This window comes from Pelodiscus sinensis, chromosome 25, assembly GCF_049634645.1.
Source record: "Pelodiscus sinensis isolate JC-2024 chromosome 25, ASM4963464v1, whole genome shotgun sequence".
Classification (NCBI taxonomy): domain Eukaryota; kingdom Metazoa; phylum Chordata; order Testudines; family Trionychidae; genus Pelodiscus; species Pelodiscus sinensis.
In genome coordinates, this window is record NC_134735.1 from 3,035,495 (window position 1) to 3,059,357 (window position 23,863).

Here is a 23,863-nt window from a genome sequence, read left to right on the forward strand (position 1 = left end):
GATAGATAACAATCCTCTGGAATCACAGATGTGACCAGACCACCTAGTTGATGCTACATTAAGATGTGGGGCAGGGGCTTTTAAACAACACGGAAGTAATGAAGGGAAGGCAGCTAGATTCAGCCTGATTTCCAGGAGCGTTGAGCATGGCAGACAGCTTAAGTCTTTGAAGATCATGCCCCAACTGTCACTACAAGAGATTTTACAATGCATTTGCGTGCTGCTCTAGTGCCAAGATCCCTCTCAAACTTGGGATACTAAACCATACGCCGCTCCTCGGGAAAACCAAGACAGAGCAAAGAGAAAGGTTCCAAAGGAGATATTTAATTTAATTTCTGAACTGATCCATTACAGACACTGGCACCAGGGCTGGCCTGCAAGAAACACAGCCAGCAACAGAACAATTCCACGTGGGGCATAACTGGGCTAACTTTTACTGAACTGTTTCATGCCTGCAACACACACACAAAAGGTGGTGGATGGTTAGCTCTGCTGGCAGGGAGACAGTGTCACCAACAGCTGATCAAGGCCTGGCCTCCTCTTTGCCACTGTGGTACTCAGGCGGTGTATATTTCCCTTCCTTCATTAGCTTCTTCTTCTGCGCCACAATTGTCTTCAGTCGCATTATCTGCCAAAGACAAATGGAAGGAATGAAGATTGTGAGGCAGGAAATGAGGCCACTAGAGATGCAGTGGGAACTGTGAATCTTCCTCCAAGGCCTCGCATGTGAGGACCCTGGCACAAATATACAATGTACAAAAATTCTCACCACGTTCTCTCCAACAGAGCATGTGCGCACTGCTCCACTGGAGGGAATGGAAAATCCAAACAACCAACTCTGGCCATGTATCCCCACAACAGCTGCAGCCTGAAGGGGCTGTACTACCACATACATGCATGAACACTTTAATGTGCCACATGCATACCTGTTACACACTTATTACAGATGAAGAGCTGCATATAGTGTTTAGGAGCACTGAGGCTTTTTAGTTATAAAAAAGAAAAAGTTACATGAGCTTTACAAATAAGTGAAGTGGGCCACAGTAAGGGTGACATTTGAGAAACCCAGAATATTTTGCATTGCAATGAAAATTGCATCATAAGAGACTTCTCCATGAAAGGAGTCACTAATATGCCCAAGTACAAGGCACCACATACACACTTGCAACCACTAACAAGTCTTGCCTTTATCCTGTACCCCTTCAGGATGAGGACTGTCGCTTTTCTGTTTGCACAGCACCTAGCACAATGTGGCTCCAGTGCTCACTGTGGTCTTTCAGCTACCATGTGATAAAAAATGTATTACTAATAATCATATGGCTAGATACAATTTTCATAGAAACCCCAGAGAAAATTGAGAGCTGAGGGTTCACCCCACAGCCTTCCACCTCTTTTGTTATTTGCTTACAACGCTCTGAATAAGCAGTAACACTAAACTTCCTTTCATCTTATTACCTCTCCTGAAGTCTCTTTCTGCCATCTCCCAGTAACTTGCCCCTGATGGCTCCATTACACATATGGTGACCTCTCAAACTTATCTGTCACCGTGTTCCCATAAGATCAGGGAGAATTAACCTTATCTAAGCCATGTTTGTAAACCATGTTGAAAATGTATTGTGCTACATAATCAATTAATCCTATGTGATGTGTGATTCAGTATAATAGGTGACATTTTTGTTTATAAAAACTCCCTGGTATGAACATATTGTGACTACAGCGGACCTTGCAGTCAGGAAACAGGAAAACAGTAAGGCCAGTCTGAAGTATATTTTCCAGTTTGTCTATCTGCTATCCCTTGTTAGTATGGTCCTTGGCACACTTTTAAAAAGACAGATCTGCCCATCAAAGATCCCAAATCATTCTGTAAGGAAAACATGGAACGTCATGAATTATTTGTGCTGGGGAGCGGGAAGTTGGGTGCACCACAGCTCAAGTTCTTAAAAAGTAGTCAGCATGTGGTGGCGTTCCACAAGCTCTGTAGCTCTGTTAGCCAAAACAGCCACCTAACATCCTATGTTTCCTGCTGAGCTGGCCAATCAGTTCTCTTTTGCTGAGGCCACGGAAGAGAGCATTTTTGAAAGCATGTCTTGTTTACAAATGAACATAACACTGTCAGGGTTTGAAGAGTTCCATGTCTGAATTTTAACTACAAGTTATTTGCTGAGTCTCGTCCCAGATTCATCTTAACATCCCATCCAGGCACTGCCTAGGAACAAAAATCTCCAAGAAAAAAAAACACGTTCTGAGAGTCAGACATAGGACTACTTTGTCTTCCAGTAATCCACTGATGATATCCTATCCTGCTATCTTTACACAATAGTAAATCTCTCACTGGATGCTCACCATGCATTTCCATGTTTGAATTCTGCTCTCGGGTACTCACTAAAGTCGCTAAGAAATTGCACATGTGTATTTGGAGGAAGAATTTGGGCCCTCGGGATTAGTGATTTTTGTACCAAGCTGAAAATTGTGTCCAGCCCTTATTATTTATCCCATACACATTTTCCCTAACTCACTCCCCAACATTTTTAGCTCTTATGTTCTTACCATTTTGAACCTATTAATACACTCGTGCAAGTCTTCAAGTTCCGGTTTGCATTCCCTGTTTGCACGAATCTGCCCAATGCCATCAGCACACTCAATCCATTCCTTCTCAAAGGCATGGCACGAAGATGGTCGTTTGTGGGGCTGCTCTGAGCTCTGATGCAGCATCCATTTGTCCGCATCGATTCCCAGCTTAGCTTGGAGATCCCAAAATGGCATGGCTGAGCAAGAGGGAGGAAGGAGATCAAGAACGGGTATTATAAGGCTAGTCCAGAGATTTAGCTCAGTAAAACAGAAGTGTATGAAAGCAAGTATATCAAACAAAGCTTTTTAGTGTACAATTTAATACTTTCCCCAAGTGATTAATCTGTTTTACTTTCACAAGAGCAGAAGCAAGAATTAAACATTCATCCAATACACATTACCTGTTTGTTTTAGCACCTATCAGAGAGAGGCAGCAAGAGGGGAAGGAGCAGGAGCCGGTGCTAGGGGGACCTGGCTTTAAGCCAGTTCCCCCCAGCACCATCTCAGCAAGGGGCTGGGAAGGCAGAGGCACAACGGGAAACTGCTTCTTTCCCGACTGGCGCCACTTTCCACTGCTGGCACTTCTGCTTCTGCTGGGGCTCTTGTACATTTCAAAAACAGAAGTGCAGCAGAGAGAGCAAGGACTCAAGCAGTCCCCACTTGCCCATGCTCTCTGCGGCACCCTCCCTTGCAGCTTATATGAGAGGCAGCGGGGGCGGGGGAGAAGAGTGAAGGACAGGGGCCAATGCTGCGGGAAGCCAACTTAAAAGCCAGTTCCCTCCAGCACCGTCCTCAGGGTGCAACCTAACCCCTCCCGCTGCCTCAATCAGAGGCGGCAGGGGGGATAGGGGATGCTGCTGGGAAGCAGCCCCTGTCCACAGGGGTCCCAGTGGGGAGTTAGGTCCCCCGTGGACAGGGGTTGTTGCCACCAAACAGCCCCTGTTCATGGTGGCCAGGGCTGGCCGTGGGCAGGAGCCTCCTCAGGCATCAACCCCTGTTCGCGGCAGCCAGGAATAAGCAGTCCCTGCCTTGGGCCAACCCTGGCTGCCATGAATTGCTGGTCTCAGTGCTGCGCCTCTGAATTTTAAATGTAATAAGAGCCCAGCAAGTGTGGCTCCAGAGGCTGTTCCTGGAGCTCTCTCTGCTGTGGCTCTGTACAGCAGTGCTTATCGACTATACGATTAGCCAGATAATCGCATTTTAACATCCTTAGTCTAGGCAAGGCCTAAAATCCTAATCCTACTAACACTTAAGCATTCCCTTGACATTTATAGGATTTCTGGTAGCATCTTTTGTACTTTTTGCTGATGTGAATTCACTGTCAAGCACAGGGGCAAAACTGACCTAAGGCTCCACACAATTAACAATGGACATATAAGAAAGCACACAGACCAAAGGTATGACAAATCAACAAATGCACGCATAACCCAAGAGACCTGAAAACATGCTAGCAACCTGCTGTCAATTGGCATAGAAATAATTGTGTTGAAAATTTACAACCACCTTTTCTTGCTTGCAAAGTGCAGAGAAAAACTTAATGGTTTTTCCTGAGTTGATTGAAATTGCATGGACAGAAGTACTTGAGACATGTGAGCAGATGACTGTGCCTTAACCCAGCAGTTGCCCCCCTTTTGAGAAATGTCCCACAATTACAAAATGCTTCAAGTCATTAGAAGACGCTTGCCCAGAAACAAAGAAAATATACCTGCATTTTGGAAATTTACAGGAACACTACTCCCCACCTCATGTACCTTGTTTGATAAACTTGTGATGACGTGTAACTTGTAACTATGCATTACTGACGTGCATACAAAAGTGTGCCATTTTAAGATGAAGATACTGAATTGGAAAGTAGGGTTCTTTTTATATTCCACACCAAACTGATGGAAAAAATATGACCAGAATAGAAAGTGAGCAAAAAGCATAACTCCATTAAGTTTTATGACCTTTGTTTGTGTATATGGATAAACGGTTTGATTTCTCTTCATACAACATAATGTGAACATTAAGACCACTGGCCTCTGAGAAACTTTATTTTTCAAACCTTAAGAACATAATGGAAACACCCAAAAGGAAGGAAATCATAAACATGGGTCAGCTGTATGAGTTCTAAACTAGTTAAAATGTGACTGAAATATCAGGATATTTCATTTCCAAATCTGTCAGCAAAAAGCGAAGGATTTGTTTCAATGGCCTGGAAATAAAAACTGAAAAGCCATGTTCCCAATTGTGTCTTTTGTACTTAGTGTACCAGGAACAAATGCCCTTGTAGACTTAATTTTCTTCCTTAATGGGAAATAGTTTAACAGATGTAATTAAAAGTAAATTCCAAATGTGCATAAACTTGCCATTATCCTACAGGATTTCTTTATCTCTGAAGTACAGGCTCAGGAGTTGCTGAAGGCAGCAAAAAGCAGCAAGGAATACCACTAGCGAATCTAGGCAGGCACTGCTAAGTATTAGCAGTAACAACTAGGAACGTTAAGGACTAGTCAACTATCCGATAAGCATTTGCTTATCAGATAGTTGACAGGATAGCCGACTAGTCGCTTCCCCCCTCCCCTTGCTGCCTCTCTACCAGATAGAGGCAGGAAGAGGGGGGAGAAACAAGGGGGTATTTCAAAGCAGTAGCGCCTGGCCACTCCCCAGCTGACCCTGGGCTCCCCATAGCATTTCAAAGTGGCAGCACGGCCCTATTGACTAATCGAAGAGTCGATGCAAAAGTGCATCGACTATTCGATTAATCAACCACGCGCTACTTAATCATAAGTAACAACAACCTGAAAGTGTCGGGGGGGGGGGGGGGAGCTCTGTTAGCCCGTAACTGGAAAAGCGCCCCAACCTCCAGCAGCCCCGCGCGCTGCCGCACGACGAGGTGTTTTGGGCCTTTTTTTAAGTTTTCCCAACAACCCGAAAGCTGCAGCCACGCGCGCAGGGGCCGCAAGTTGCCCCCCCCAGGGAAAGAATCCAACGGCCCCTCCCGGGTGGGAGGCGGCGGGAACCAACGAAACTGCTTGGGGGCAACCCCCCCCCCCGTACTGCCCTGGGCACGGCAGGGAGGGGGAGGGGAAGGGGTGGGGCAACCCCCGTACTGCCCTGGGCACGGCAGGGAGGGGGAGGGGAAGGGGTGGGGCAACCCCCCCGTACTGCCCTGGGCACGGCAGGGAGGGGGAGGGGAAGGGGTGGGGCAACCCCCCCGTACTGCCCTGGGCACGGCAGGGAGGGGGAGGGGAAGGGGTGGGGCAACCCCCCCGTACTGCCCTGGGCACGGCAGGGAGGGGGAGGGGAAGGGGTGGGGCAACCCCCGTACTGCCCTGGGCACGGCAGGGAGGGGGGAGGGGCAATCCCTCCCCCCAGATACCCTCCAGCGAGCAGGCAGGGGGAGGGGCGGGGTAACCCTCCCCGTACTGCCCCCGGGGGCGGGGGGGGCAGGAGCAGCCCCCCCCCAGGCGACCCCCAGGCTCCTCCACACCCTGAGGGGCGGGGCCTGCGGCCCCACGAGCCCCCCCACGCCGAGCCGCAGGCCCGGGGCGGGAGAGCCGGAGCGCGGCCCCCGGGGAGCCAAGGCGAGACGAGGCCCGAGGCCGGCCCCACCCTCCAACCCAAGAGCTTCACCTGCGGCCCCGCGCCCTCCGCCTTCGTCCTGTCAGGAGTTTTACGACACTCGCTGCCGCCCGCCGCGCCCTGCGCACGACACCCGCGCCCTGCTTTACGGCTCTCGCGGAGCCACTTCTCGAGGGAGGCGCCGCGGAGGCAGGAGGGAGCGTCTCTTCCCCAGGACCCCTCCAGCGCCACCTGCCGGCTGGAGGGTGACACTTCCCCAGTGTCTCCTGCAGGGCGGACATCGCCGGGGCAGAGCTCTGCACAGACGCACACGTGCTTTGCCCAGCTGCAGTGCGGATCCCCCCGCCCTTGCGGGGCGCTCCCTGGGGCCTCCTGCAGGCCAGAGGGGGGCGGGGCCCTACTGCCCCTGAAGCGGCTGAACCCTCCCCTCCGCAGTCCCCTGTGTCTTTGAGGGGCGTCACATTCCCCCCATCACTCACTGGCCAGCGCCATGTGACAGGCAAACGCTCTGGCTGCGTCTAGACTGGCTTAATTTTGCGGAAATACTTTTAACGGAAAAGTTTTTCCGTTAAAAGTATTTCCGCAAAAGAGCGTCTAGATTGGCACGGGTGCTTTTGCCCAGTAGAGACGCGTTTTTGCGCAAGAAAGCTCCTATCGCTATTTTAGCCATCGGGCTTTCTTGTGCAAAAAATTAAGGTGCCTGTCTACACTGGCCCTCTTGCGCAAGTATTTTTGCACAAGAGGGCATATCCCTGAGCGGGAGCATCAAAGTATTTGCGCAAGAAGCACTGAATTCTTACATTAGAACGTGAGTGTTCTTGCGCAAATTCAAGCAGCCAGTGTAGACAGCTGGCAAGTTTTTGCGCAAAAGCACCTGCTTTTGCGCAAAATCTTGCCAGTCTAGATGCACCCTCTGTGTGTGGCCTGGGGCACTCACCAGTGCGTGGGCTCCCCCCCACCCCCATGCTAAGTCCCTTCTGATTCACACTTACCCCCATGACCGGTGCCACGTCGGCCCGACACGCCTCTGGCCCTCTGCTTTTAAAAGTCTGAGCTAAGCCAGGAATGGCAAACCCAGGGTCCCATCTGGGTGTGGAAATGGTACGGAGGGTCATGAATGTGGATGTTACTGAGGGGAGAAGGGAGTCTCGTGGGGCGTGACATGGGTGGGGGTGTCCATGGGGCAGTGCTGGGGAAGCAGCTAAGCAACGAGGATCAGTCTGGGTAAGGCTGAAGAGCTCTTACCTGAGCACTGGGGGAACTGAGGTTGTGGGAAGCTGGGTTGGCTCCTCTCAGGAAAGCTGACTTGACCTTGCTCCCTGGCAGGAGCTTGGGGGCTAGACTGAAGAGTTGCCTGTGGCCCATGGGCCATCGTTTACCCCCCCTCTGAGCTAAGCTCTCTAGGACACAGACTAAAGGCTTCTGTTCAGTGCACTGAACGGGGGCAGGTATCCAGCAGTCAGAACAACAAAGGCTGGGAATCAGAACTCCTGGGTTTTAGTGCCTGATGTGGGAAGAGCGTAGGGCGATTGGAATGGGGCGGGGGGGGGGAGACTGCTGAGCTCTGTTCCTGGGTCTGCTGCTCGCTTGTTCTGTGCCCTTGGCGGAGTCACCCTGATCTCTCTTTCTCGTCAATAAAAGGGAGATAAGTTTCCTTCTTGGCAGGCATGTTGAGAAGATGGGGGAAGGGTTGAGAAGTGCCTGGTGTGGCTTAGCTGGAAGGAGGTAGAGCGACATCACGTATTATTGTGTATCCATGGGTACGTCGAGGGGAGAGTCTGGGGGTTGGCTTGCTCTTTGCTGGGCTTGCCCATGGGCCAGCAGACACCGTGTTAGCAGTAGGGATGTAAAATCCCATTTCATTAGTTAACCAGTTCAATGTTGTTTTACCAGTTATCTGATTAAATGGGGGAGACAGGGGGACCGTTCTGGCCCACTAGGCTGGAGCACACACACACATACATACCCCCGCCCACCATGGCCAGGCTGGAGTGGCCCCCACACCTTGGGCAGGGGCTGCTCCAGCCCAGCTGCTTCCAACCCTGCACTGGGGCTGCCAGGTCCCAACCCTTGTGGGCTAGGAGGCAGCAACCTCACACTGGGCCAAAAGAGGCAGCGGGTGGGGGAGGGGGCTGCCAGCTCCCAGCCCGCATGGACTCACGAGCTGGGAGCTGGCACCCCTCTCCCCCACTCTATGCTGCCACTTCTGCCCCCACCCCTCCACCCTGCATGAGGCTGCAAACACCCAGCCCATGCGGGCAGGGAGCCAGCAGCCCCATGAAGCTGGAGCAGCCCTCCATCCACAGCGGGCTGTGAGCAGGCGGCTGCACACAGATAATGGTTAACCATATACCCGATAAGCAACACCTATTGAGGGTGATACTTACTGGGTAGCCAGTTACCCATTCACTCCCCGAGTTAGCAGCGGAGGAAACCCACCTATCATCCCATCAATTGTCAGAGATGGGGCAATGTAACAATTCCTTAGACCTTGGATCCTGCCTGAAATGGTGTAAGCGTATCCAGAAAAAATCTAGCTCCCAGCTCATTGCTTTGTGCTTCCAACCACTGCATCCCCCACATTTATTCCAGACCTCTGGGCACACAGTACTCCACTGTCAGTTTGTGTTAGTTTTGTTGAACGTGATTGTGCTTAGCAATGCTCAAAGTCCTGGTAATCGTCCATTTAGGGCTGATCTCGTTTCTGTTTGATATTCCTGGATCCCCTTCCGAGAGCAGGGATTAATTCCAGGAAAGCGCCTGCATCTCCAGTGATCGTTATTGCTTAAACATGAATCAACCAGTGCAACATTGTAGTCGCTGCTTAGCAAGGCATCAGCCTCGAGTGCCAGTTTAAACTATGGATGCATAGATGCAAATGGGGCTACCCCATCCCTCAAGTCGGGTGGGCTTGGGGGAAGAAAGATTCCAGGAAGGAGCTAACCTTATCCAAGTCCTGTAACTGTCAAGCTGGCAGGAGCAAAACAGGAACAGGATCAGCAACAGGGACACCCTGATGAGACCAGGCAGTTCTCTCCCATGTGCTGGCAAACTGAAGGAGGACTCACTTCAGTCTCATTCCACCTACAGAAACACTCAGACCTAAAAGGTGCGAGGCACAGGCCGTGAGTAAATTCCAGAAGGATCATGAAGAAACAGCTCGGTACCATACGCCCCCTGCAGATAGCAGACATGCCGACCCAGGTTCACGACAAGGTCTAAACTGACTGCATGATAGCTAGTGAGCAAACCCCCATGTACAAGGTGATGGGTGATAACTAGGTGACATCAGGGGGCGGCAACCTAATACATCAGGAGTGACATGCAACTTGTCTGTACCTGTTTATAAAAATGTACCCCAAGGGAGTTGTCTTGGTCCGACCATGGGGGCAGTGGCGAAGCCCTTATCACTGACTAAGTTGTCCATTGTAACGAGCGTACATAGAGTCAGAGAACACTAGAACTAAAAGGGACCTTGAGAGGTCATCAAGTCCAGTCCCCTGCCTCACGGCAGGACCAAGCACCATCATCCCTGAGAGATGCCTATCTAACCTGCTCTTAAATTTCTCCAGGAGATTCCACAACCTCCCTGGGCAATTGATTCCAGTGTTTCACCACCCTGACAGTTGGGAAGTTCTTCCTAATGTCCAACCTAACCCTCCCTTGCTGCAATTTAAGCCCATTTGCTTCTTGTCCTGTCCTCAGAGGTCAAGAACGATTTTTCTCCCTCCTCCTCGTAACATGTTAGCCTGACTGCTGACATCCAGTCTGGGGAAACTAGGACCGTGCTTCGTCTACACAGTAAACCTGGCCTGGTGCTTTTGATCCTTATCTGATTCTGTGGTTTTGGGGGCGCTCTCTCAGAGCCTGCTGTGCTAGCTACTTGTGCAGACCAACACGATTCACAGAGGGGCCAACTATGCAGCTGACCGGTCAGCATCACTGTCAGGGCAGGAGGCCCGTCCGGACACCCACACTAGGGATGCCTGGCTGCCACATACACAACCAACAAGCGAGCGTGAGTCTGAGCCAGGCCACGGCATGGCAAGAACACCAAGGCCCAGGTTTTTAGAACAGTGCAGCATCCAGCTTGTCCTGTTGTCCGGCTAGGGACCTTGATGGCAGCTTAGCTTTTCTGAAAATTTGCCTAAGCGACAGGCAGCGGCCCAAGATGGATCAATGGTTGGTTTTAATCCCTAATCGTTAGCCCTGGAGTTACTTCCCCCATGAGAACAAACGTTTCTTTAGGGATATTTCATAGCCCACCGTGCCTGACTCATGCTGGCTCAGGGCTTTGTGCTGGGGGGTTTTTAACCATTGCCTAGATAAAAGTTTACAAGCAGAAGTGGGATAGGCTTTGGCACTGGGCAGGCATTTGCGCTGGCCTATAGTCTACCAGTAGATGGTGCAAGAGGAGCATCAAATGCCCTGCTTCTCTCACAATCACTATAATTTGTTCCCTCTCTAGCTTGTACGTGTCTGGAGGACACACTGTCTTAAGGCATGTCTTCACTACCTACGGGATTGACAGGCCGCGATTGACCCAGTGAGGAGGTCAATTTGTCGCTAAGCGCTCTCCCCGGGACTCCACCAAAACAAGAAGAGGAGGCGGAGTCCACAGGAGAGCATCAGCTGTCAACTTACTCAGCGCATGCTACTGTGATGCAGGCCATCGAGTGCCGGCAGTGCCCCTCCACCATGGATACTGGCCAAACCCAGCAGTCTGTACGGCCAAGGGCAAATGAACACAAATCAGATATGGTAAGTGGCAACACATAAACCTGGAAGGGAACATTTTAACCTGCCTGGGCGCTCGTCCATGGTAATTAATTTAAAAGCAGCCATTGTTCTGCAAAGTCATTTCACAAGCTAACTGCAGTGAGCGAGTGTGGAATTGACCTTCGTATGCAAATGTGACCCTGTTTTCCTGGGCTTGAACAAAGACATCAACTGGGTGTCGCATTATAAAGCCAACTTTCCATGCATTTAACACCTCATTTGCATCAAAGGCTAAGTACAGGGCACTGCCAGCCCACTCAATTAGCCTGATTAGCACTGGCCTTACTATCAACCAGTAATTTCCCCCCCTTCCTCTTCTGTTATACATTCTGGGTTCCTATTATTTCCAGTCCAGCTTCCAGCTCATCTGAGGAAGTGGGCGAAGGTGCCCCGGGACCGCTCGTTGTTTTTACACAGCTACGTTATTCATGTAGCTGAAGATGTGTAACTTAGCTTCACGACCTACAGTAGACAAGGGCTTAGAGACCGGCTGGCTGTGCCCTGCAAACCTCCCCTTAGCAGGAAGGGAAGGAAAACCCACCTGGTTATTTATTAAAAACAAATTTATTCGAATCCCTTACAAAAATAATGTAAACCCAATCGGCATCCAATCACCCACAAAGCCAACGCTCTGCCCTTCACGATGGCACACAGCAGGCAACACCACACAGGCAGGAGGAACGGTTTATGTTGCATACTTAAAAACCCACAGTGAATGTAAAACGGGTCCTACTGCGGGGCAGAATTCTGGGAGGGCATGAGGAGCGGATGCAAGAGTCCCCCGGGGGAAGGATCTGCCCCTGTCATTACTGGTGCTTCTCACGTGATCCTAGCTGGAGCGAATACGGGGGTGATGCACAAGATATCGGCGATCTCCCAGCCACAGGAGAGAGGGGTACACACCCTCACTCGGTCCTCCTCTTCAGGCTGCGCCAGCTTCCCCGGAAGCAGCTGGAGAGCTTCCCTGTAAGCAAGAAAAACAAACCAGCCTTTCTCGAGCCCGTTTGAAACCCAGCAGGGACGTCTGTCGGATGCGCCGCCGGACCCCAGACCCGGCTCTCCCAAGACAAGCTGGCTCAGGTCTAGACAGTCTTGGGATAGGTAGAGTGAAATCACAGCTGTATGGAAGTCAGTGGAAATTTGCCATTGGGCCAGGGTTTAACCCTAAACTTCCCGGGAGGCCCGCCGACGGCGGGGGGCAAATGGAGCAATTTAAGAGAGCCCAGGGCTCCAGCCGCAGCCGCTCTGCAGGAAAGCGTCTCTTGATTCAAAGACACTTTTGATATTTCCTGCGCAGGTTCTGGGGCTGGATTGCTGCCCCCGGCTCCTGCATGGGGCATATCAAAAGCATCTTGGAATCAAGAGCCGCTGCTGTGATTTTCCCTAGAGCAGGCAGGCTGGGTCCAGGGAAGGGAGAGGAGGGAAAGGACAGGGCTGTGGCTCATCCCAGCAGATGGGGCATCGGGCTGGCTAGCCAAGGGCATTTCTGGCAGGGCAAGGAGGGGGGTTGTGGCCCTGACTAAGGGAGGTGGGCGGGGGTCCCACTGATTTCTGCCCTTGGGTCATGGGGGCGGGTGCTAGGCAGGGGTAGGCTCTGCCTTCTCAAACCGCCAGCCTGGCCCCGCCCTCACTCCGCCCCCAGATCGCCTGCCCGCCCTCCCTCCTCCCCTTCCCATGGGGAGGGGGACGCGTGCGCAGAGTGCTGCCCCGCCTCCCCATGGTGGGGGCAGGGCTTCAGCAGAAGGGGCGTGGCCTCGGCAGAAGGGGCGGGGCCTCCGCAGAAGGGGCGGGGCCTCGGCAGAAGGGGCGGGACTGGACACTTGCCTTCCCCTGCCCTACCTTCACCAACCACCCATGCCTGTGGCCAAGAACTGCTGTTGGTGGGCCTGCTTCGAAAAGTGGCCCTTTTCCTTCAAAGCCCACAACACCGCCCCAGTCTGGCTCCCAAAGCAACTAGTCACCAGCTCCAATTTCCTCCCCTCCTTTCCCTGGAAGTGCTCTCACCAGGCCACCCGGGACATGGCGTAGCTGATCTGTGGCTGCTGGTATCCATTGAACGAGGATGCGGCTGCTATGGAGTAGGCCCCCATGTTCTCAAACGTCAGCCAGTCGCCAACCTGCAGTTCCGGCAGCTCCAAGCCATCGGCAATGCGGTCCTGCCCGTCGCAGGACGGACCCCAGAGGCTGCTGCTGAACAAGGGGGGATCTGGGCAGGGTTTCTGCAGTGGCGGGTAAAGGAGATGGAGATCACAGGAGACCAGGATAGTCAATTACATAATCAGATTAAAGATCTGATCCTCAGCCGCCTTAAATCAACACTTCTCCTCTAGCACCAATGGATTTACAATGGAGATATGTAGAGTTTAACCAGTTAACTGGTTAACTGGGAAGCTGTTACCAGTTAAACTCTGCCCGCTTCCAGGGCACCAGCTGCCCTGCGTTGCAGGCTCTGAAGGCATGTGCTGGCTCCCTGCTGCCAGCCCCACTCCCGGGGAGCAGGCGGATCGTGCTGGCTCTCTGCTGCCAGCCCCACTCCCGGGGAGCAGGCGGCTCGTGCTGGCTCCCTGCTGCCAGCCCCACTCCCGGGGAGCAGGCGGCTCGTGCTGGCTCCCTGCTGCCAGCCCCACTCCCGGGGAGCAGGCGGCTCGTGCTGGCTCCCTGCTGCCAGCCCCACTCCCGGGGAGCAGGCGGCTCGTGCTGGCTCCCTGCTGCCATCCCCACTCCCGGGGAGCAGGCGGATCGTGCTGGCTCTCTGCTGCCAGCCCCACTCCCGTGGAGCAGGCAGATCGTGCTGGCTCCCTGCTGCCAGCCCCACTCCTGGGGAGCAGGCGGATCATGCTGGCTCTCTGCTGCCAGCCCCACTCCCGTGGAGCAGGCGGATCGTGCTGGCTCCCTGCTGCCAGCCCCACTCCCGGGGAGCAGGCGGATCGTGCTGGCTCTCTGCTGCCAGCCCCACTCCTGGGGAGCAGGTGGCTCATGCTGGCTCCCTGCTGCCAGCCCCACTCCCGGGGGAGCAGGCGGATCGTGCTGGCTCTCTGCTGCCAGCCCCACTCCTGGGGAGCAGGTGGCTCATGCTGGCTCCCTGCTGCCAGCCCCACTCCCGGGGGAGCAGGCGGATCGTGCTGGCTCTCTGCTGCCAGCCCCACTCCCGGGGAGCAGGCGGCTCGTGCTGGCTCTCTGCTGCCAGCCCCACTCCCGGGGAGCAGGCGGATCGTGCTGGCTCCCTGCTGCCAGCCCCACTCCTGGGGAGCAGGCTGTCCTGCACTGTGGGCTCTTCAGTACAGCCAGCAGGCTCCTGCCATGTGCCGGCTCCCAGCTGCTGGCTCTGACTGCAGTCCATCTGGCAGGCTCCCAGCGCACACCGGCTCCCAGCTCTGCTTCCGGGGAGCCTGATGCTGATCCATGCTGCAGGCTCTGCTAGCCCCACTCTCAGGGCAGCCAGCTCCCCAGGAACCACAGAGACACCCCCGCACTATCCTTCCCTCCCTAGTTCCACCCAGCCCCAGGTAATACCGTTAACCATGTAACCGATAGTAACTATGTCACCATGACAAATCCTGGTTTATAGATTTTTTTTTTAACCTCTCTAATGTGGATTTACACTAGCTGAGGATCTTGACCCAAAACTGGAGTAACTCCATGGAAAACGAATCCAGCTTGAGCCGTCTAGCCATCGACTAGGGCAGACCCAAAATGCACACTGCAAAAAGGGAGTTTTACAGAAGAAAATATTAGTCCTTTAACAGCCTTAAGAGATAAAAGAGAGCGGGGAGAGAGCAGTTGTTGGGATTTTAACCTCTCCGGACAAGGCAGCGCTGGTGCCTAAGCAGCAGAAAGAAGGGAGTAAAGGAACAGAAATGGAACTCGACCTGGCTGGATTGTCTCCCGGAGTGAAAAGCAAGAATGAATTGGTCTGTGACGACCGGTTTGGTTTAATGGGATTCTGGTTTAATCCTCAGTTGTTAGACACATCGTGGAAAGCTCTGTCTGTCACTTGTGCTTGTCCCTTTCCTCCATTCCTCAGGAGCAGACAGACACGGGGTGGGCCTCTAGTGCTGTCCGAGGTGACTAAGCCCACATAGAGGCACCCAAATGGACCTGGATCGAGCTGGCTGTGCACGCCCACTAGGGATGCAAATCCTGTTTAATCAATTAACAGACAAAGCGGGATCCTGGGCAGGGAACAGCTCCAGCTCTGATCTCCCCGGGGTCACGAACAGGTGAAACTCATGGGCAAGCCCCCAGCTCTGCCCCTAGCCCTGCCCCCCACTAGAGCCAAGGGCCCCCCGCCTGCCGGGACACGTAGCTCCAGCCTCTGCGGGAGCATGGTAGGCAGTCTGGGGGTAGGGGACGGGTGAGGCCAGGCTGGTGGTTTGGCAAGGCAGTGCCTTTACACCTGCCGCCCCGGCTGAGCTCCAGCTCAGAGCAGGATGCACATGGAAGAGAGGGAGACTCAGGCCATGGTGGGCACCAGGGAGCATCACCCAGATCGTGCCTCAGTTGCTCTCCAGTGAAGACAGACAGGCAAGGCGGCAGTGAAGGGAGCTACAGCCGGGGGTCTCCACGAGCTCCGATATGCAAGCGAAGAAACCCCAGAGATCTTCCTCCACGCCCTGGGCAGGGGCTTTCGGCTACAATCAGAGCGTGGGGGAGTGTGTCCCAAAGGAAAGGCACCAACCGCAGGCCTGGATCAGGCCTTCCACAGAGTGCTAAGTTATTTCCTTCTCCCCCTGGCTGGGAGAGACACTGACTCGGGCTCCCTCTCAGGTTGCACCTGAAAGCTGCCCCAGGACAGCCCTCCTTACCTTGTGCAGGACGGGCGTAGGGCAGGTGTGATCAAAGAAAATGCAGCTGAAGGAGCCGTAGAGACCATCGTTAATGTAATAGAGGAAGCTCTTCTTGCGGCTGGGCTCTTCGTCTGGGGGATGGGAGAGAGCAGGGAAGGGTCACGTTGTGTGTCAAGCTTATGACGTTGACTTATGGGGCCTGGCCACGGATGTCCCATTTGTCGGCCTGACGTGGCTTTTGAGGGGTGACCAGACACCGGCATGGCTGAGGGCAACAGATAGCGAGAACTGAGGCCCGAATGAACTCCCTCCCGTTTCTGCCGGTCTCTACAGCCCTCCAGGGTCAAAACGGGTCCAGTTGGGACTAGCAAGTGCTAAGCCCCTGAGCAGTTCTGCTCTGGTTTGCTCTCAACTCGCTAGCAAAAAGCTTTTGCCCCCAGCTCAGTTACCCATCCCAGCAACCTGGTACAGCATCAGCGCCCACCTGCCCAACCTACCATCTGAGCTCAGCAGATCCCAGGGAACCTCCTGCTTGCTAATAACAGTGACCGCCAAGGTAAAGGCAGAAGCTACGTAGTAACGTCCTGGTTTGGCAATGATCTCCACCCCACAGCCTTCTGGGAAATATAAGTCCAAGGCGGAGTTTATGGTGGCTGCAATCTGATGGATAGAAGGGAAGGGGAAAAAAAAGAAACCTCAAACATTTATTCCAACATGTATTAGTTAACCACCCCTTCAAAATAAAGGCCAGAGACTCAACAGTAGCTAGGACTCCCTCCCATCTACCGTCTCTGCCTAAAGAGAGCAGCTTAACATTTCTGTACCTCTTCAAACCGCACGCTGGAATTCTCGGTGCCAGGGAATCCACCTCCAATGTCTAATAAGCACAGCTTGTAGCCCAGTTCTGCACCCATTTCAAACACCAGCCGAGCATCTGCTATGGACCGAGTGAAGGCTTGAGGGTCGATGCCGCCACCGCCGACATGAAAACTAAGGGGGAAGAATCGGTAATTTAGTCGGGGGTCAGCCCCGTCTCCCGGTTTCTTCTAACCCCCGAGGGCTGAGAGCAGGGAAACGAGTGCAAAATGTTATTCAGATCATCGTAGGAGAGTTATGCACGGCCCGAACATGGAGAGGAGAGAGATTTACAGTCAGGCTTTGCCTACACTACAAGGTTTTTGTGGCAGAGAATATGCTAATGATGGACTCATTAGCATGAGTCGCGATGTCATTAGCATATTTTCTGCCGATGCCTTTTGCACAAAAACCCTTTTTTCCAATATCCTCTGGGAGAGGCATAAGGATCTTGCGCCAAAGGGTTTTTCTGCACAAAACGGAAGTGGCTACACTGCTTCTTTTTGCGCAAAAACCATCGGCAGAAAATATGCTAATGACGTCACAACTCATGCTAATGAGTCCATCATTAGCATACTCTCTGCCGCAAAAACCTTGTAGTGTAGGCAAAGCCTCAGAGTAACCTTTCAGACTAAAGAAAAACAACAATAAAGCCTCCAGAGGAGAGCGCGGTGTGTGTGACTTCTCCTAGGCAGGCTGCAGTGAACGCACAGAAAGTGACTCCAGCAAGCAGGGCCGGCTTGAGCCATTCCTGCGCCCCAGGCAGCGGGCGCGCGACGCACGTGCAGCTCCCCAGGTGCACGGCGCATACATGGCCCTGCCCCCCAGCGCGCTGCGCACCTTACAGCTGCAATCAGACGTGCGGCGCCTGATGGCAGCTCTAAGGGGGGCCAGGCATGCGGCACCCCTTACAGCTGCTGTCAGGCGCCCCCATAGGTTGGCTCCCCGGGCAGCTGCCCGGCTAGCCCCCCTCCTTAAACCAGACCTGCCAGCAAGGCCCTTATATATCTAGGCTGGGAATTCCAAGATGTTAGGTCTCTATTTGCAATGACTTTCAATAGGAAGTGATCCTTCTAACTCCCCTTGAATCCTTTGAAAGATATCAGCCTTAAATCCATAGGAAGAAAAGGCCTTACAGAGGCTCACTCTTGTGATAGATCGAACTAATTTTGCTCACACACCCATGACCCCTTCCTTATCTTCTTGCGTTTCATGGTCACAATTTAGCTTGAAATGGTTTTAGTTATGAAACCAAAATCCCCGAGTGCAAATTTTCTGTTTTATACTCACTGCAAAATTGGCTTGGTTATTGGCTAGTTCCCCAAGTCCACCAATGAAGGAACAGAAACGATACCATGTGACTTGGAGACCCAACCAACAGTTTGAACTTCAACACTTGCAATTTGCAAAAAACCCTGTAGCCAGGAATCCTTGGCTGAGGAAAGCAGGGAGGGAAGAGTGTGATAATTAATGTGGAATTCTGCTGCCTTTTTCTGGGCTATTTGTGACCAGAAATAGAGGCAAAATCCCTCCAGAGAATCAATACGACTGATTTGTCCAGGGTTGGGGGATCAGACAGGCCCTCCCAGATCCACACAGTGCAGTGCAAGTAAAGCTGGGTGCAGGGTCTGTGCTTATGTCTCTCAGGTTAGGGAGAACTGGGCTTCATGGTATGCGGGTGCCACCCTGTACCTGACGCCAACGATCTCCACATTCATCTCCTTTGCCATTTCCAGCAGGCGTCTGCAGGACTTAAGGGGGGCCCCAAACTTGACGCTCAGACTGGCAGAGGGTCTGGAGCTGTCCGTGGCGATGCACAGAACCATCCTGTGGAATGAAGTTACACCAGGTCGGTGTCCCAGATCTTTGTCTCCCACTCCCGTTACCAGGCAGGCCATGGGACACGATCGCTCCAGCTCTTTACGGAAGCCCTCGTGCACGGAACATGAACGTGCTATGAAAATACACGGAGGCCCTGGCCACAACTGATCCTCTGGATGAGACTTAGAGACCGGCCTTCGACCCGTCTCTTTTCCCAGCCTCAACAGCATCCTTCTTCCATACCCAGAGTTTGGATCAGTGGCGGGCACCCTGCGGCGTGAGGGCTGCATGCGGCCCACTGGGGTTCTGCGTGTGGCCCACAAGAGAGGCTGTTTCCCGCTGCCCATGCACAGAGTTGCCAGGTTCCACTGCTGTCTGTCCGCATAGGTTTTCTCCTACTGGTATTACTAAAGCGACACTTTTACTGAAGTGTAAAACCAAGACAGGTGAAGTGAAGGGGGTGCGGATTGCACACAACACAGACTTGTGATAGCTGGGTGCTCCCCCTGCATCCAATCCCAGCGCTGCTATGGCGCAGTCGGCCCAGCCCGCAAATTCTAGGTGCGCACGTGCAGTTACAAAATACCCCTTTTGGTTACGACACCCTCGTGAGCTGCTGAGAGGAAGGCGGGTCGCTCCTGCGGCCCACTCGCTAGTCTCGGTTGCCCACGGCTGGTTTGTATACACACCTGGCACGTGGGTGGCTCCTTGCCACCTTCCCGAGCTCCACTTCATTGTCGAAGGCCATCAGCTGCACCCCGTGACTGGCTGCGTATCTGATCTGCGAGATCTGTTTGCAGGGGTTGGTGTAGATAATCTTGGCAGGTGGGATGCCGATGCTCTGGACTAACGCCATCTCCGCCTGCAAGGGGAGAGAAAGAGCATTAGCAGGGTGTATGGATCAGCCCCCGGGGGACTCCGTGTGGCAGGACGCAAGTTCTTATGGACCCAAGAGCTCCAGTCCTGGGGCATTCTAAAGCACGTTGTGGATTCATCAACTCATCAGCATTCAGGCCTGGGATTCTGCTGGGGAGCAGACAGATGAAGAAAGGTGGGTTTGCCCATCAGGGTCATGGTGGACTCAGCAGTAAACACATCACTAGAAACACAAGACCAAGGACGGTCTGTAAGGGCAGGAGACGAGCTGGCTGGACCAGGTGACAAGAGATGTAATAAAAACACTGTCCCCCAGCCCTTATCCATTAGGCCAGGGGTGGAGAACCTAAGGCCTGGAGGCCGGATGTGGCCCCCAACTTGCCTGGATCTGACCCCCGAGGTGCAGGGTTCCCCCCCAGCATTGGGGAGCCTGTGCTGGCTCTCCAGCCCCCTGCCCCTCCACCTCGCCATGGGGCTGGAGCACACAAAAGCCACCAGGTTGGGCTTCCCCAGGCTCTGGTGTGTGAGGGGAGTGTGGGGAGGGTCTTTCTCCTTAGTTGGGGGCCACATTAGTGAGAGGTTTGGTGTTTTTGGTTGGGGGGGTTGTTTGTTTTTGTTTTTTGCATCTCACTTGTGTGTGGCCCCCAACTGATTCTTCTGTGGGTCAGCAGCTCCTGACCCAAAAAAGGTTCCCCCCTCCCCGCCCCCGGCATTAGGCCAAACCGCTTCCCATGGTGTGAGCAGGGAGGCATAAGCATCTCCTCCCCGGCTGTCTTTAGCGCATTCACTGGCCTGGCCTCGGGGGTCTGCCTGTTTCCCCTGAAGCTTTGTTCTCAAGACCTATAAATACATGTCACCTTAGCAACGTGTTCCCCTGACTCACACAGACAGCAGTAGCCTTGCGTTGAGCCACCCTCAGCAACCAGGCTATGGTTAAAGGACACAGGAAGGAGCTCTTAACTCCGCCCCGAACCGCCTCCGAGTGCAGTGGGGCAGCACGCCCCAGAAAAACCAGCCCCCTGATGGAGCCTGCTCTCCAGGAAACATGGGAAACCCAGACATGGGAGCGAAGGGACTGATCGTGTTGGAAGCCCATTTTCCGAGATGCACCATTTCTCTTTTGCCAGAAGGGGGAGACTCCCCCGTGGAAATGCAGCCTGGGAAGTCCCAGACACGTTCTGGAGACTGCCATCGGGTTTAATATTTGTGCTCTCATAGCTTGGCGTGGCTGGTTCCCGCCCCACCGTCCGGGGGACAGATCTAGCTACAGCACCCCAAGGAGGTGGGGCTCTCGAGTTCTTCTTCCTACCTTGCTAGCACAGTCAAACCCTGCCCCCAGCTCGGCCAGCGTCCGCACCACTCCTCTGCTGCCGTTGCACTTCACCGCGTAGAACGGCTTGACGTGGGGCAAGGCCTTCAGGAAGCGCAGGTGTTTCTTCACAACATCCCCCAGGTCCGCCACAAAGAAGGCCCCTTTGCTGGTCTAGAGGGAAGAGACTGGAGCTGGCAGCTGCGCCTCCCTTCCTCCCCCAAAGGAGGAGCAGAGAATCTTCCGAGTGGAGCAGCAAAGGCCCGATGCCCGAAAGGAAGAGCCTGATTTTCCACTCAAACCAGTGACGCCAGTGGGCTTACTCCTGATTTACACCCGCACACGAAAGGGGAGAATCAGGCCCTAAGTGTCCAATGATCAAGGTCCCTCCAATTCAGGGGCTTGTTAAGAATCAAACTTTTGGCTGCTGAACACAGTGAAGCCTTCTAATGACACCCAACAACCAAGTGTCGCAGGGTGGTCACAAAAAGGGTTAAAACAGCCCTGGGAGAGGACTGTAGCTGGGGGCCAATCATGAGGGGCCTGGAGGCAGCCAATCAGAGTCCAGGAGGGCTGTATAAAAGAGATGGCTGGCCAGACTGAGGGTGTGTCTAGACTACTGAGTTTTGTCGACAAAAGTGGACTTTTGTCGACAAAACTATACCTGCGTCTACACTACCGCTGAGTTCTGTCGACATAACGTCGACAGAACTCAGCAGTTTTGTCGACGCTGGTATACCTCATTTTACGAGGCATAACGCCTTCTGTCGACAGAGTTCTGTCGACAGAAGGTGTTATTGCCTGTAGGGTTGCGTATAGACTACAGGGTTTTGTCGACAAAGCAGCTTGCTTTGTCGACAGAACTCAATGTGTCTGGACGCTCTTTGTCGACAGATACTGTCGACGAAACTTCTGTCGACAAAACCCGGTAGTCTAGTCGTACCCTGAGTGCACACTCACGCCAGCCCTGGAGGGAGAAGGACCTAGCTGCCTACTACCTGAGATACTATGGACAGAGTAGTGCTGGGTGTGGGAAGGCAGGGTGAGCCGGGGAGCTCCATGAAATACAGTTAGACTCCACGGGAGGCCAGTGGATGGGAAGGAAGGGCCCGTAGAAGCTAAGTGCCACTTACCGTCTGGGAGACCTCCATGAGGAGGTTGTCAAGGAGGTCTCGGGTGGTAAAGCCCTCCTCAACCATCATAAAGTCGGATTCGTCCAAGTACCCGTTCATCATCCAGATCTAAGGAGAATTGCTAGCTCTGAGGCCTCCTTCAGTAGGAAGTAGTTTCTAAGTATGCAACACACTGTGACGGAAGAAGGCAAAGCGTTAGTGATGGACTTCTTTGGAGTCCCTCCACCGACACCTTCCTCATCCTGGACTTTACGGCCTGGTCTATACACAAACGTGTACTGCTGTAACGAAAGATGCCATTTTGTATGGATTTAGTTAAACCGCTGCAACGTTTGCATGTGGGCTCTGAGCAAGTAACAGATTTTTTTTTTTTTAAACATTCACTGGCCACGTCAAAAAGCTGAAGAATCCTTTTGGGACAAAAACATTTCGTTTGGATTTTGACCATTTTTAAGTGTTTTGATTTTTGCTCATGTGAGATGGAATTTTGAAGCAAAAAAGTCGTTTTAAACCAAACAATTCTAAACATTTTGATTTTGGGGGGATTTTTTTTTAACTGAAACAATTTGCTGAAAATTGACATTCATGAAGCTCTTCAGTTTCCTGAACTTATTTTTTTTTTTTAGCAAAAACAGTATTTTGTGCGAAAATTTTCACTCGCCTCTACTCGGATACAACATCAAACAGGGTTTATATCAGTTTAGCTTGTGCCAGTGACAGGCGTGAGCTAAACAGATATAAGCCAGTTTTCAACAAACATGAGCGTTCACACCCAAAAACCGCATTAGGTTGAACTAAGTTAAATTGAAGTTCCGTGTTTGAACAAGCCCAGAGCCTTGTCTCTCAGCACAGACATTTGATGACCTATTAGCAGTTCCCCGGCTAATTAAGGTCCCCCCCCCACCACCCTCCCTAAAGGGCAACTGGGGAGTGGGAAGCTCAGCACTGTGGCAGCCCAGGATGGGAGGGGATGGTGCCCCCAGCCAGCCCCTTCCACCTGCCTGGTGATTCGGTGTCTCTTTTCTTTGTTGAGAAGCTTCATTCCCATTCCAGGCACAGCCCATTTTTCTGGCACAAGCAAACCCTGGCCTTGCTATAAGTTAGAAGAAGAGGAAGCTACATACCGAATTTGGTGGTCCTAGGTCTTATCTGTTAGGAAGAGTTCTTGAACAGACAGACTCACAGACAGACAGACTCTCAAATATGAAGCAGATGAGTCTTTAATGCTTTGATCACATTTCAATTCAATATCACATTTCTCAAAATACTTAGGCACATACATAGAATCGTAGGACTGGAAGGGACCTGAAGAGGTCATTAAGTCCAGTCCCTTGTGCTCACGGCAGGACCAAGCATCGTCTAAACTATCCCTGACAGGTGTCTGTCCAACCTGCTCTTAAATATCTCCAGTGAGGGAGATTCCACAACCCCCCTAGGCAATTTATTCCAGTGCGTAACCACCCTGACAGTTAGAAAGTTTTTCCTAATATCTAACTGTATTTGGGCAGCTGGCCCACTCTGGCCAGAAGGGGTTAAAGCTGGTTGGAGGGAGACCGCACAATGCCCCAGCCAATGAGGAAAGGGCTCATAGGGGAACCTATCAGAGGATGGCTTGCTGGGACAGCTGTGTTTATAAGGAACTGCTCGGCAGATGGTGGAGAGAACACAGAGCAATGACAGGAGACGCACTGGCTGCAAGGGGGCACCTTGCTGAAGCCTGAGCTAATTCCCAGTGTGACCAGCAGGAGGTGCCACACCAGTGAGTCACGGACTGTTACACAACTGTTTCTCAACTTTTTTTTTTATAAAGTACCCCTTTAAAAAAAAAATTATAAGTACCTCAAGTACCTCCAGTTTTCAGACACAATTTTTTTTTACCATTGCAACACATTTGTTTAAACAACTTAATCGCAGCCAGGCGTGCAATTAAATTTTTGGGTGTAAAAAGTACAAAAATAATAAAGCGCTGTAAAACTTAACACAAAAATTCAGTTTTCTCCAAATTTCAGTTGTGTTGACATACCCACCAGACTTCTCTCTAGTACCCCTAGTGGTACTTGTACCACTGGTTGAGAAACACTGTGTTACACCAACCCAAACCTCCCTTGCTGCAATTTAAGCCCCTTGCTTCTTGTCCTATCCTCAGAAGAGAATAATTTTTCTCCCTCCTC

At 52.6% G+C, this 23,863-nt stretch overlaps 2 protein-coding genes across 8 annotated transcripts in view; both read right to left on the reverse strand.

Moving 5' to 3' along the window:
• Positions 1-304: 304 nt before the first annotated feature.
• On the reverse strand, positions 305-6,341 carry NDUFS5 (NADH:ubiquinone oxidoreductase subunit S5). Its single transcript, XM_075908667.1, has 3 exons — positions 6,184-6,341; positions 2,548-2,765; positions 305-628 (listed from the first exon to the last, which is right to left on the reverse strand). The coding sequence occupies exons 2-3, from the start codon at positions 2,761-2,763 to the stop codon at positions 524-526; spliced, it is 321 nt and encodes a 106-aa protein (XP_075764782.1). The 5' UTR covers positions 2,764-2,765; positions 6,184-6,341; the 3' UTR covers positions 305-523.
• Positions 6,342-11,490: 5,149 nt separating this feature from the next.
• AZIN2 (antizyme inhibitor 2) overlaps positions 11,491-23,863 on the reverse strand; it is a 59,193-nt gene continuing 46,820 nt past the window's right edge. For 3 of the 7 annotated variants that reach the window (XM_075908504.1, XM_075908503.1, XM_075908502.1), the window contains exons 3-11: positions 21,693-21,864; positions 20,560-20,733; positions 19,064-19,236; positions 18,246-18,380; positions 16,523-16,688; positions 16,196-16,358; positions 15,717-15,829; positions 12,916-13,130; positions 11,582-11,875 (exon numbers count right to left, since the gene is read on the reverse strand). In XM_075908504.1, the coding sequence (XP_075764619.1) occupies positions 11,731-11,875; positions 12,916-13,130; positions 15,717-15,829; positions 16,196-16,358; positions 16,523-16,688; positions 18,246-18,380; positions 19,064-19,236; positions 20,560-20,733; positions 21,693-21,794 (1,386 nt within the window). In that variant the 5' untranslated portion in view covers positions 21,795-21,864 and the 3' untranslated portion in view covers positions 11,582-11,730. 7 annotated transcript variants of the gene reach the window in all.

Coding starts and splice junctions, on each gene's coding strand:
- NDUFS5 (XM_075908667.1), bottom strand. CDS start 2,763: ATGCCATTTTGGGATCTCCAAGCTAAGCTGGGAATCGATGCGGACAAA. Junction 629..2,547: donor GTATTAATAGGTTCAAAATG/GTAAGAACATAA, acceptor TGTCTTTGGCAG/ATAATGCGACTGAAGACAAT.